This window comes from Bos taurus, chromosome 1 (genome assembly GCF_002263795.3).
Source record: "Bos taurus isolate L1 Dominette 01449 registration number 42190680 breed Hereford chromosome 1, ARS-UCD2.0, whole genome shotgun sequence".
Taxonomy (NCBI): domain Eukaryota; kingdom Metazoa; phylum Chordata; class Mammalia; order Artiodactyla; family Bovidae; genus Bos; species Bos taurus.
The window spans coordinates 117,160,879-117,175,325 of NC_037328.1; the positions used below are offsets into that span (position 1 = coordinate 117,160,879).

Genomic DNA, 14,447 nt, shown 5'->3' on the forward strand with positions numbered 1-14,447 from the left:
GAGGTTTATTCTCTAGGTTCTTAGTCTTAAGATTTCAAATTAGAAGCAGAGAAAAGGAGGAAAAAAAACCAAGCAAGCATGATGAAGCCGCCTCCACCCTGGGATTCTGACATTTAACCTGGCGAGAGATGCCGTCAGTGGTGAAGTTGCTGTTTCAGTTGGGATTTGTCTGTTTAGCTTCTATAATAAACACAGTCAAAGGGGCAGTCATTTCTCCTTGGTCACAAAGGTCTGAGTTCTGAACCTCACCCTCATAAGAGCCATTTCTCATCATGCCAAGCCAACAGAAGAAAGTCATTTTTTGCATGGCTGGGATGTTAAGCTTCATGTGTGCCCTCGGAGTTGTGACAGCCCTGGGGACACCTTTGTGGATCAAAGCCACCTTTCTCTGCAAAACTGGGGCTCTGCTCGTCAACGCCTCAGGGCAGGAGCTGGACAAGTTCATGGGCGAGATGCAGTACGGACTTTTCCATGGAGAGGGCGTGAGACAGTGTGGCCTGGGAAAGAGGCCCTTTCGGTTCTCGTGTAAGTAACTATTCCATTTGAATTATTTAATAGTGCAGGCAAGCTCTTCCAAGTGTTGCAAGAAATTATTTTTAAGAACCTTGCCCTGTCTATTGCAGGACTTGTTGAAGAGGTATGAACCATCTGAAATACATAGATCTCTTCTGAGCAGCTTCTTTCTGGTTTTTATTATTTCATTCTATTTTTCTTATGACAACTTACAGTTAATGAGTTACCAGGGAATTGAACTTTTGGTAAAGATAAACATTCTTAAATATTAATATTTATGTAGGAAATTATGGGGTCTTATTTTTAAAAGAGGGGAGCTTGGAGAAATAGGAAAGTGTAAGAGAAGATCTTTGTTTTGTTCTTTAAAATAGAACCAGTGTCATGTATGTGTGGCTGAGTCCCTTCCCTGTTCAGCTGAAACTATCCCAACATTGTTAATTGGCGATTTCCCAATACAAAATAACAAGTTAAAAAAAAAAAAAAAAAAAAGAACCAGTGTCATGAGCTCCTTAACCAACTCTAGCTGTTTTTACTCCTGGCACAAAGTTTGTTTCCTGTCTATACCCTCATTTCCCCTGCTAGGAACTTTACTGTTGATAAATATTTTTTTCTTTTTTCCTTACCTAATTTGGATCACCTGACTATAGAAATTTAAAATAATGTGCCATGCTACTTGAGAAAGAATTAGATACATATTTAGGAAACTTTGCCACTGACTGACCTTTGAATTACGTGGAGCATAAGAGACAGATTTTCCTATTGCGATGTTTGTGAAATGGAAGTGTTACCCAGACTATTTACTACCTGTGTGTCTTAAGAAGAGAATTTTTAAAAAATTACCATGTGAATAGGCAACTCATTAAATGAAAATTAATAAGAAGTCATTTGTTATATCTCTCCCAGCACACATTCAGAAATTATTATTATTTCAAATGGGCTGGTTTGGAACAATCTTATGAAGACACCGCCAGTAAATTACTGCATAAATCAGTCTTCAGGAAAGGAGGTTACCAATTGAGGCATTTAAAATGAATTATTATTTTGCCTGGGTATTTTTTTTTTCTAGCATAGGTGGAAAGCTAAATTAATTGAATTTATTATTAACATATGCAGTGTCTAATTAAATTTCAGTGCTGGCCTATTTATATTTCCACAACATTCCTTCCCACTTCTTAGCACCATTGGACACCAACTTTCAACTCACATAGGCTATTAAGTGACAGAAATTTGCACAGGGTTCCAGAAAATCCCCAAGAATTAGTCTTCGGCTTTTTAAGAAATCAGCATTGACTAGATTGGATGAAGTGGATCCCCACCCTTTTTATTGAATGGCTTTATTTCCTTAAGGTAAGGGGGCTGTTAGAGTTGTTTAGTTTCCCAAGGGGTTCAGGGTAAGAACAAAGCAGAATGTCACACGAATTGCAACTGTATTAAAAGACAAAGAAGGAAAAAAGATGAGTGAAATGATTTAAGCATGAGTCATTGGCAAGCTAAAGTGTGAGTAAAGCTTCTCATAAATGAATTTAGACAAAAGCAGAGAGCCTACAGGGGTTTTCTGGAGTCTCTGCATTTTCCACAGTGAAATGAAGATAAACTTTACTCATAGCACAGGATATGTTACAAAACAATAATATGTTTTCTAAATATGTACTTGACAGTAAGCAGTATGCATATTTTGTCTCATTTAATCCTCCCAGGGCCGCATTCCTCTGTAGTTCAGTGAAGCAATTTTTCATGGCTGTGTCCTATGCCAGCTCTGTCTGTAATGAAGTTGTTCTAATTGGGGGTCCCTTTGCTTTCTGTGAAGTTTCAGAGCTGATGGGGTTTAAACAATACCCCCGCCTACCTCACACCATTGCATTAGTCCCTGTGATTCTCTGAATGTTTCCTCCAGCCTAATGAAGAAAATTTTGCACTGGACAAATTTAGTTGGAGGTTTATTTGGAATAAATTGGGCGTTGTCAGTGTCCATGTTCTAAATGAGTTTTTGCTTGGTTCTGCTGTACAAGTTTATGTGTATTATTTTTATGTGCAACATATGTGTTACTTTTAAAACCCAGATATAAGTATAACATGGGGATGAAGAATGAACCAGAAAATAGTTAGGCAACGTTGTCATGTTTACTCCTATTAAATATTCCCTATTGACCACTCTGTCTCTTTTAATTATAACAAAAATCTCCCCTGTGAGCCTGCACAATTATGCTGGGAAAACTTCTGCCTCGTTTACTCTGGCTGATTCTCATCCATTTATGGGTCAGCGGTTCATCTTCTCGAGATCACTAGCATTCATACATAAAACACAATTTCATTCATTATAATGAAGGACTATTTTCCTTTCAAGGCAGCACGACTGGTTGGCTTAATTTTTCCTGATATGTCACCTGTAAAATTTTAATGATGGTGTTTAAACTTTAAATGTAGCCATCAAGACAAAAAGTATCAGTTTTGAGCTCAGGGTGTGTGGGTGGGTTTCTGTTTTGGTTTGAAACACTGCAGAGCATTATCAAAATATGATCTTCAAGAATCATATGGCATTAATCATTCCTAGATGTGCTGATCTCTTCATTGCCAAGACTGTTCAATGAGCTGGGGAAAACATATGGGATAATTTTTTTTTTTAAATCAGAAAAACAAAATTTAACCAATCACAGCATTTCGTAGCTTGTAACTTGAGTCATACTTTTTAAAGCATCTTAATTTGGACCTTATGATTGAAAATTTGTAAAAAGCTTAACAGAGGTTTAGCTTACTTCATATTTTAGAGAAGCAGAGCTTCTTGACCAGTTAAGGCATATGACCCAGATTGCAGAGGGAGCATTGAAACTACTTCTGTGAGCAAGAAGGTGGCTTCTCAAACATATTTTGGGGTAGAATAGTTGGGATTCTGGATTTCTGTGACCATCACTGAGAGTTGGCGTTCTATCCCCGTGGTCTCCTGCTGATCCCAGCTGTTCCAGGTGATCTACTGGTCACCATTCTATATGTCCTGCATCTTTCCCATCACTCTGCCTACACATGGCGGGGCTGCAAACGTCTTTGACGTTCCGCCTTCTGGTAACACTGCCTGTCTCTCCCCTCTTCCTTAGCGTACTGCCATGAGGAAGCCGGCACAGTGGGGGTAGGAGGGACACCTAGTGTGTTCACGGAAGACTAGCTGGTGGGAGGGAGGTGGGTAGGATACACTTGTACTGTTTCACTCAACCTGCAGGGCCCCTCTGGCATTGCAGCTTAGGTGCCCTATTGTGCAGCCCCACTCACCCATTAGAACAGTTCCGCCAATGAGAGGTTGTTTACCTCCCATTGAGGAAAAAAGTGATTAGAAGATAGTAATGTTCTAGCTATCCTCACTAATGAGAAGGGGAAAGCCAGCTTCTCACGGCCTCTTCTTGCTCCTCTCTCCTTCCCAGACCTTGATGCTCACTCTGCTATTTCTCATCACCTGTATTAAAAGTTCTTGAGATTTCTCTGCAAGGAGATCCTGAGCCCTAAGAAGGCAGAGGCTATTATGCATCCTGGTGCTCCCTCATACTAGGACCTAGTACAACGCATGTCACAAAGGGGTGCTTAATCAGTGTTTGGTAAACTGGCACTATCAAGAATAAGCAATGTGGGATGGGGGCAGCACTCTGCCACTCGTTGCAGATTAGACTTGAAGCAAATTATGTCACTTCATTGCTTTTCAGCTCTTGCATCTATCAAATGGGAGGTGAAACTAGGTGATTTCTAACATTTCTTCCAGTTCAAACACTCTATGATCTGTATAACAAGAGGCTGGCTGTTCTAGACAAGGTCCCTCCAGCTTTAAATTTGCATGACCCTTCTAGTTTCAAATGCTCACAGCTTCCACTGACAGATGTTAGCCACCATCATTAGAAGTGGCGAGTTTGTGTGCCTTTGCTCTCTCATGCTTAAAGCACCTGATTTTTGAAGTATTCTGAAATACCTTCCATTTATTAGGACTCAGACGAATTTCATTATCAAAGTCAGTGCTTCTTTTTTTCCCCTGTCATAACCTTTCACTTTTTGTGTAGAAAATTGCAGGTTAAAGAAGGAGAAAGTGAAAAATGGGATGGTTTTGGAATTCTAGGGAGAGGGGTTAGTTGGTTCCAAAGAGCAGGAACAGCCATAAACCCTCAAGGAATTAAGAGAGAATTATCGAGAAAGAGAAAAAGGGAGATCTAAAGGCATGGAGAGTCTGTCCAACCTCCTTCTATTTTTTCCTCTTCATTTTCTCTAGAAGCTCCTCTTCCATCCTCACTGCAAAACTCCTTTTTCCTGAATCTGATTTTATTAACTGGTAATGTCAAGAAATGAAGAATGACTAGTATATTTAACACTCCAAGGGTGTTCTTTACCCAAAGGCAGAACTTAAGCAGAAATCATCCTCAAATTAGTGAGAAATACAGAAAAGGTGATTTTGAGAGAAGGAACTTCTGGTTCTCCTTGGCTAGTCCAGGACAAGAGCATTTATCTCTGCTTCCTTCCTAACAACTACATCTAATATCCTTATTGGAAAAAATAATCCACAAAATCAGCCTTGTTTGACAATTGTAGTCTTGCTTATATGTGTAAACAGGCTTCCCTGTTGGCTCAGTGGTAAAGAATCCACTGCCAATGCAGAAAACACAGGTTTAATCCCTGGGTCGGGAAGATCCTCTGGAGGAAGAAATGGTAACCCACTACAGTATTCTTGCTTGGAGAATCCCATTGACAGAGGAGCCTGGTGGGCTACAGTCCAAGGAGTCACAAAATAGACCCCACTTAGTGACTGGACAACAGCAACAAAATATGTAAACACACACACACACACACACACACACACACCCCTGCCTTCCCTTTAAATTACCCTCCATCCTGACAGTGAGTAATGTCATTGACCTGTGCTTTCCTGAGAGAGGAAGTAGAGGTGGATGGGGCTGCTTCTGAAACTCCGTGTGGCAGGTTCTCAGCGGAACTTTTGGAACTTAATCCTGGTGTGTGAACTTTATCTGTTGGAGGATGTCTTCTAAACTGTTCTTATAATTTGCTGCTCTGCTTTCTCGTTTATTTTTTTCATCCTTAGAAGAAGGCTTGTTTAAAAAACTGGAGTATAATTGCTTTACAACATTGGCTAGTTTATGCTGTACAACAAATTGAATCAGCTGTAATTATACATATATCCCCTCCCTCTAGAGCCTCCCTCCCACCCCACCCCCCATCCTGCTTTCTCTTCTAATCTCTGAGGGTGACTCATCTTCCCCAAGGACTTTCAGGCAATCCAGAAGAAAAAAATACTAGTTTCAGCTGCCCATTTACTGGGTGCCTCACGGGTGCCAGGCATTTTGCATACATGATCTCCAACCTTGAGATGGAGGCGTTATGATCCTGCTTCCCTTGAACAAATAGAAGTGGAAGACGTGGAAACTCAAGAGAGGTCACAAAAATTTCCCAAAGTCACAGACCTAGTAAGTAGTAGACCTAGGATTGAAATTCTTGATCTACTCATTCCTCTACCACCTTCTGTCTCCATACATTATGCAAAGAGATGAGGAAGATGTACAAGCAGGACTCAGTTTCACCACCTATTTAAAATACTATGTTGGGCTGCTGAGGACGTGGAGGAAACGGAAAAATTGTGTACTGTTGGTGGGAATTGGTAACCACTATGGAAAACAGTATGGAGGTTCCTCAAAAACTTAAAAATAGAATGACCACACAACCTGGCAATTCCACACCTAGATATTTATCCAAAGAAAGCAAAAACACTAATTCAAAAAGATATATGTAAGCCTATGTTCTTAGCAGCATCATTTAGGATAGCCAAGATATAGAAACTGTGTCCATCAACAGATGGATAGATTAAAAAAAGATATGGTTTATATATACAATGGGATATTAGTCATAAAAAAGAATGAAATCTTGCCACTTGTGACAATGTGGATTGACCTGGAGGGTGTTATACTTAGTAAAATAAGTCACACAGAGAAAGACAAATACCATATGTTTTCAATCATATGTGGGATCTGAAATAAAAAGTGAACAAATAAAACAGAAAAAGGCTCACAGATACAGAGAACAAACTAGTGGTTATCAGAGGGGAGATGGGTGGTGGAGGCAAAGTAGGCGAAGAGGATTAAGAGTTACCCACTACCATTAAGATACAACATGGGAAATGTAGTCAATATTTTATAATAACTTTGCATGAAGTATAATCTATAAAAGGATAAAACTACTATGCTATACATTTAAAACTAATATAATATTGTAAGTCGACTTTACTTCAGTTTATTTTAAAAGAAAAAAAAACCTCACAGATGAAAAAGCACTGTGTTAGTACTTCACACGACCTAGTTCTCATATAACCAAGTGATGGTAGTTGGCCTTCAGATTTGAATTCATTCATTGCCTCTTTATTTCACATTTCAGTGGCCCTGATATTTCAGCCCCAATTTGACCTTTAGAAAATAAAATAGGTAAGCCAGGATCTAGCTTGAGCAGGTCACATGCTTGTGGCTAAACTTTGGGTTATATAATTATATTATCTTGATGTTGATAGTTAATGCTGAAGGCAGAGACACCAGGTTTCAACTGTGGTTAGCTCATTTAAAAATCTCTGCCAGTGAAAACCTTCATGGTAAGATCTTCAAAGTTAGTTACTTGTGTGAGTACATGTTCTCAGTCGTGTCTGACTCTTTGTGACTCCATGGATTATAGCTTGCCAGGCTCCTCTATCCATGGAATTTTCCAGGCAAAAATACTGGGATGGGTTGACATTTCCTTCTCCAAAGGATCTTCCCGACCCAGGGGTCAAACCCATGCCACCTGGGAAGCCCCACTTAGTTACTTGCACTACAATAATTATTTAACCACGGCAATGATGAAAATGGCGGGCTCCTTCCAGAGGTGACAAGAACAGGTTTCAAAACAGAAGCAGGAATTAGAAAAAAAAATGCAGGTACATTTGATTCACTATAAAAACTGATATGAGGAGTCAATGGGTTAGAATTAGAGTACAAATCAAGATCTCTTTTCTCAAAAGATGAAAAATAAAAGCTCATTTTAATCTCTGAACTGTATTAGGGATTTCATAAAGCTAAAAACAGGTAGATTAAAAAAAAAAAACTCATTTAAATGAAACAACATCAGATTTGCCTTTCATCCAGTCATGTAGCTAAACAGCCAGAGTGGCTGTGGTGTGATACCCTTTCATTACAGGTCTGATAGCACTGACTAATAGCTAACCGGTACCTGGCAGACTAATTTATGCAGGATTCGTATTTCGCTCCCTCTCAGCATGTTATAACTGTGGCAAAGCCATTCTTGGGAGTTATTACCCCAACATAATCATACCCTGTGGATTCGGAGCAGTTAAATGGGTTCTGTTATCGGAGACACATATGCACCAAAGCATCTGCCGTCCCTCAGCCACTGTGGGTGATTAAGACTCACTGATGGGGCTGCTTCCCATAGGCTGGAGTCAGATAGGTAGAGTTCAGCTGAAAGAAATTCAGGCGAGGTACTGAGAAAACTGCATTTTAAGTGGTTCTATCATATCATCGAGTCTCTTCCTTTTAAGTGCTGGGGTCATGGATTTCATTCTCCCTGACCATGGAGCCATCAGAAGCCTGGCTCGATACCTGGGTGTGAGATTCGGGGTGATATTAAAGGAGATGAATGCACTGAGTTCATGTCAAGAAATGTCTTTTACTGGATTTTCATAATGACAGGCTGCAGACGGGCTGAGGGGAAAAGTCAGATAAAGAGCATTTCTGTAAGAAGAAAGAAATCTTCCCCCTTAGTCCCTTTCAAGAAAATGAATAGCTGAGCACCAAGGGGCCAAATACAACTTCTTTTTGAAACATCCCTTTCATGCGAAGGACAAGTCGAGAAGAAAAACAGGACCTCTGAAGCTACCACCATGGCTTTAATCTAGGAAGAAGAGGTGGCACCATTGCTAACATCATTGTCAGAGGCTGCCTTCGTTTTGAGAGCTTCACGGATGGTGTCACCTGCAATTTACATCTGGCCAGATGAAGACAGATAGGGTCGATGAGACCTAAATCATTAGATCAGTGGTCTGTAACCCTGCTGTGCTTTAGAATCACTCAGGGAGTCCTGAAAACTACCGATGCCAAGGCCCCATCCCTGAGCAGCTGGATCAGGATCTCTGGAGGCGGGGCCTGAGCACTGGATGGCTTAGAAGCTTCCGAAGTGAGTCTAATGTGTAGCCAAGATTGAGAAGTACTGTGGCAGATGACAGCTGAGACTGGCAGAATCAGGTGAGGTCGAAGAGTCAGGAGCCCTCTGTGTTAGGGCTGGACGAGGTCACCAGAAGGCGGGCAGGGGGAGAAGTCATGTTTAGTATTGTTCCCAAACAGTTGGGAGGTTTTCTGGTCGAGTTCAAGCTGGAATACTTGCCTTCCATTCCTTTAGCGGGCGTATTTCTAGGAAGGGTCTCACACTTCATCCACATCCACCTGGGCTCGGAGGGAACAACAGATCTGAATGGTGGGTTTATAGTAAGAAACTGAGCAAGTTTTGGCTTCAAAGGCATTCCGTCTTTCCAAATCTGCCCACCAGTTACAGGAGTCTGCTCTTCTCCTGGCCAGAGTCAGGGTGCCAGGTCTGCCCGGGGGAAGGAGGACTTTCGCTGACAGGCGAGGGCTGACGGGCTGAGGGGGTTGGGAGTGTGACACCAACCGATTCAATGGAACTGGATGGACAATCTAAACCACCTTCTCCAACACTTTATCAAGATAAAGCTAGTATCTTGGCCTCCATTCTCCTGTCCCCTGAAGACTATCAGGGCCCCTCTTTAGAGGTGTGCCATCAGAAAATGTGCAAGGAATAGCACTAGGGAAATAGAAGTGAGAATGGGGGCAGCAAGGAGATCCACCCAGTCCATTCTGAAGGAGATCAGCCCTGGGATTTCTTTGGAAGGAATGATGCTGAAGCTGAAACTCCAGTATTTTGGCCACCTCATGCGAAGAGTTGACTCATTGGGAAGACTGATGCTGGGAGGGATTGGGGGCAGGAGGAGAAGGGGACGACAGAGGATGAGATGGCTGGATGGCATCACTGACTTGATGGACACGAGTCTGAGTGAACTCCAGGAGTTGGTGATGGACAGGGAGGCCTGGCGTGCTGCAATTCATGGGGTCACAAAGAGTCGGACACGACTGAGCGACTGATCTGATCTGATCTGATGGGGGCAGTAGATCCGTTACTGAGGGAAGTGTGTGACAAGGAGCAAATAAGTGATCAAATCTGAAGTTCTTGGATTATGTATAGCAATAGTCACCTGTCAGGCCAGGGGAAAAACAAAACAAAAAAAAACCCTGAGCTGCAAGACAGATCATCTGAATGCCATGTAATCTCAGGGCCTCTCTGGGATGATATTAAGTCCTAATATACAGATATGGCTCCACCTATGGGCTGGATAACTCCCACCAGTTCCAGGGATCAATCCTGAGACTTGAAAACGCCGGTGCTCTCACACTGCACTGGGCTCTTGAATCTCCCACTCTTTTTCCAAAAAATATTTATTTATTGGCTACACTGGATCTCCGTTGTGGCATATAGGATCTTCGATCTTTGCTGTGGCATTCAGGATCTTTTTTTTTTTTTTAAGTTTCTACATGTGGGATTTATTTTCTTGACCAGGGATCAAACCCAGGCCCCCTGCATTGGGAGAGCAGGGTCTTAGCTGCTAGACCATGAGGGAAATCCATTAAGTATCTCACTCATGGTAAAATACAACTCTTCTGCCATTTTCATTATGTTAAAAAAAATGCTTAAGTGATTATGTAAAATTTATAGAACTTCCATATAAATGATATTGTGTTGTTCAAAAGTTCTGCAACTTATTTATATTACCATCCACATTTACAGACAAGGAGCTGAAGCATCATGAGCGGTAAGTGGCAAAACCAGATTTAATCTCAGACTTGGGCTTCCCTAGTGCCTCAGACGGTGAAGAATCTGCCGAAATGCAGGAAACCCGGGTTCAGTCCCTGGTTGGGAAGATCTCCTGCAGGAAGCATGGCAACCCACTCCAATATTCTTGCCTGGAGAATTCCATGGACAGAGAGAGGAGCCAGGCGGGCTACAGTCCTGTGGGGTTTCGAAGAGTCAGACACGACTGCGCAACTAACACTTTCACTTTTCCGATTCCAAAAGCTACTCTTTTCCCAGCCTGTCACCTTTTGATTAATGTCTAACTATTTTTCTCTCTTCCCACCAAGCTCCCTCCTCTTCTTCCTTTGGTCATGTGTGATATTCTAACTGCCTCATACTCTTGATTAGTGCCTAAACAGAGGCTTAGACCAGGTTTACTGAGTCCTGTTTTAAGAATTGCAGGATGAAAGATGTAATCAGTAAGAGATAAACAGAGAACAAGGTTTTGGGATAAAATACAGCAGAAGAACCCAGGAGACAGAAATGAAATAAATTTTAAGGCAACTGAAATGAAAGCCATACATTTAAAGAGATCAAATAAAGCATGGATTAATGGCAATAAAAGAACATACTTAGCAGTTAGTAAAAACAAACAGCTTTAAAAAAAAATCTTATTCTTATTACTTTCCAATGATCTATTGAAAACAATGTCACTTCATATGTAAAATACAAATTCTTTGTAAGTTAGAGTATGGTGCTCTCACCACCCCCTGAAAAGATCATCGGTGCTTACGTGCTCCAGTGCTCTTCTAGACTCAAGGGGAATGAGACAGTACTTGTTCCTAAACACCCAAGAATCTAGCAGAAGTGTTTTTAAATAACTGACCACTTGTAAGAGCTGTATGTACAGTTTTCTCAGTCAAGATGGGTGAGGCTATGTTTTAATAATGAAGTCCAATATTATAGGTTTAAATCAACAGAAGACTTAGAATTCCATGATGGCCTAGGATTCTGGGTCTTCACTGCTGTGGACCAGATTCAATTTCTGGTTGGGGAACTGAGATCTTCCAAGACATGCAGGGCAGCCCCCCCCAAAAAAAAAATTAACAAAGATTGATTTGTTGCTCACAGTACATATTCATCAGAGATTAGCTATAGTTCCATTCCAGGATTCAGTCACCATCTGTAATATTACCAGTTATTGTAACAAAGAGCTCTCACCCAGGCAACTAAATTCTCTGACCTGGAACTGACACACACCAAGGATGTTACATGACCGGGCCCTCAAAGGAGCCAAAACATGAAATCCCCATGGGCCCAGAAGGGGAAGAACCAGAACTATGGACGGTGTAATCGTGCCCATTATCATTATCATCAACACAATCATTTTTGTTTACAAAGTTCCAAGAAACGGAACTACTGTCTGTCAGGGCAAGGCACAGAGAGATCAGAGGAAAGTAAGGATTAGAGTTAGATATCACTAGATGGCATTGAACAAGCCATTCTGAGCAAAGGAACAGCATGAACCAACATAGGAAGAGCCTATTGTGGCCAGAGCACAGAGGACACGTGAGAGACAAAAGAAGGAGGAAGGTAAGGCTGGAGAGGAAGAAGAGAATAGAATGTGAGGGACTTCACTGGTTAACTTTATCTTGTAGGCATTGGGGTACCACTTAAGGATGTTAAGTAGGTTTGTGTCAGAACAGAAGACAGATTAGAAGACTGAAAGAGAGGCAGGGAGTATAGTCAGAAGGTACCTCCAAGATTTGGAGGTCCAAACCAAAGCATTGTCAGAAGGCTGGAAGCGGGGTGCAAATATTCCCAAAATAATCAGAGGCAAATATCAACAGAACTTGGTGATAGAGGATGAACCCCAGGCTTCCACTGGCTAGATGGTTGGGATCACTTGCCAAGATAAGTACAGAAGGGGACAGTTTAGAGTGGAAGTGGAATGACTTTGGTCACGTTTAATGAGTTCACTTATGGGTTAGCAACAAGAGACGTCCATCAGTTATACAGATATGGAGGTCATGAGCAAGGCTGGGGCAAAGGCAGAGAGGTGGGCCCGGCAGATTGGAGGTAGTAGTTGGAGCTACAACTGAAGAGGAGGCTTCTCGAGGTGGGAGTCAAATGAGAAGGCAAAAGAAGATGTGTTCTAGAAAGCGCTAATATTTCCAGGTAGAAGAGGAGGGACGTGCAAAGGGGAGGAGAGGAGATGGTCAGTGAACTGGGAGGGCCTGGCTGAGGGGGAACCACGGGAGGAGCAATGTTCAACCAGGGAGCAACGGAGGTGTCACATGAGAGACAATGAAAATGGTCCTTTGAATCTTATACCAGAAGGTCACGGGGGACCTTTGCTAAAGCAGTCTTGATGCAGTGGTCCTCCTGTAGGAAGGGGGAGGAAAGGACCTTGTGGGAGCTGAGGAGGGAAGGAGAGGTAAGGACCCAGAGAAGACTGAGGACAGGGAGTGGTGAGAAGAGTCCTAAGGCCAGGCTAGGGTGTGTGGGTGTGTGTGTGTGTGTGTGTATACATACGTACATATAATGGGAGGATATTGAGTACAAGTCTACACTGACGGGATACAGCAGTTAGAAGAAAAGGCTGTAGACAGATGGGACAGGTAGATGATTAATGGATTCAGAAAGGACAGTGTGGGAAAGGGTCAGAGAGCACCAGGAGTAGGCCTAGACATGGCCTCTGTTTTCTCTCTGAAATGGAAGAGTTCGGTTCACTAGGTATCTTTGAGCCTTTTGTAAGCCAGATAAGACTAAGGGAGACAGAGCTGGAGCGTGGTGGGTGCTTAAGAGCTGGGGAATCTGGAATATCCAAAGAGGGACAGAAGGGGGAAAGGCTGGGAAAGGCTTTGCGGGGATGGGGGGACCACAGTTCAGAGGCTCAAGGAGAGTGGGGGTCCAGACACAAGGCATACAGCTTGAGGAACAGAGCCTCCCACTGAATGACGGCAGGAGGGTAAACTTCCTCCAGAGAGCACCACGGTGACCGTGTTTTCACTCCAAGCCGTTACCTTATGACTTACTCGGCTGTTTCATGAGAGCAGACTGCAGTCACAAGGGTCCCACAGCTTTCCTCTGTGTGCTCAGCCATGTGGGTTCCCTTGCCTTCCTATGACTTGTATATGCATGTATGTATGTGTTAGTAGCTCAGTCATGTCGGACTCTGTGCAACCCTATGGACTATAGTCTGCCAGGCTTCTCTGTTCATGTAATTCTCCAGATAAGAATACTAGAGTGGTTGAAGCCATTCCTTTCTCCAGGGGATCTTCCCAACCCAGAGATCAAACTCTGGTCTCCCGCATTACAGGCAGATTCTTTACCACCTGAGCCACCAGAGAAGCCCTCCTATGACCTGGGCGCCTTCTATTCTGTTAGGAGAGTCAACTCAACGTCTGGTTTCTTCTAGCTCTGTTTCTAACTTGATATCTTGTCTGAAATCTCTGCTTTCCAGACTTTCCAAAGAGGAATTGAGCTTTGAACCAGGAGTTTAACATGAGTGTTATAGAATATAACTCACTGTCTTTAGATTCCCTTGTATCTACATATCTAGATGGTGTTCTCTTAATATTCTGGCCCAAGTCATTCTATTCCTGGGAATGCCTCCAAAAGGTTATTCCTGCACATCACCCACCCCTATAATGAGAAAGAAAAAGGTATATACTTGAAAATGCTCATGGGAAACAGTAACCATAATGCAGAAATAATGGAAGTCAACCTAATGGGCAGCAGGGCAGCAGTTTGATGGAAAATCCATGCAGTTATCTAAATGGTAGTTATGAAGACAATCTGTGTGACATGGGGATTGCTTATATCCTGAATAAAAAGAACAGAATGTGACCTCAGAACTTCATTATGATTACAGTAATATATTTGAAAGGAAAAAAAAAAAAAACAAAGGAAAGGCTTGCTTTTTATGTTGATGGGATTGCAGGTGAAATTCATATCTTAATTTCCATTTCAATGTTATAACATTTTTCAATTATAAGTTCCCTCCATAAACAGCAGGAACGTTGGACAAACTAACAGAAACACAGAGACAG

The 14,447-nt window shown here is 42.1% G+C and overlaps 1 protein-coding gene across 1 annotated transcript in view; it reads left to right on the top strand.

The window, feature by feature from the left end:
* The first annotated feature begins 272 nt into the window (after positions 1 to 272).
* CLRN1 (clarin 1) overlaps positions 273 to 14,447 on the top strand; it is a 43,669-nt gene continuing 29,494 nt past the window's right edge. Inside the window, exon 1 of the mRNA NM_001192101.1 lies at positions 273 to 525. Within this exon, the coding sequence (NP_001179030.1) occupies positions 273 to 525 (253 nt within the window). The remainder of the gene's footprint in view (positions 526 to 14,447) is intronic.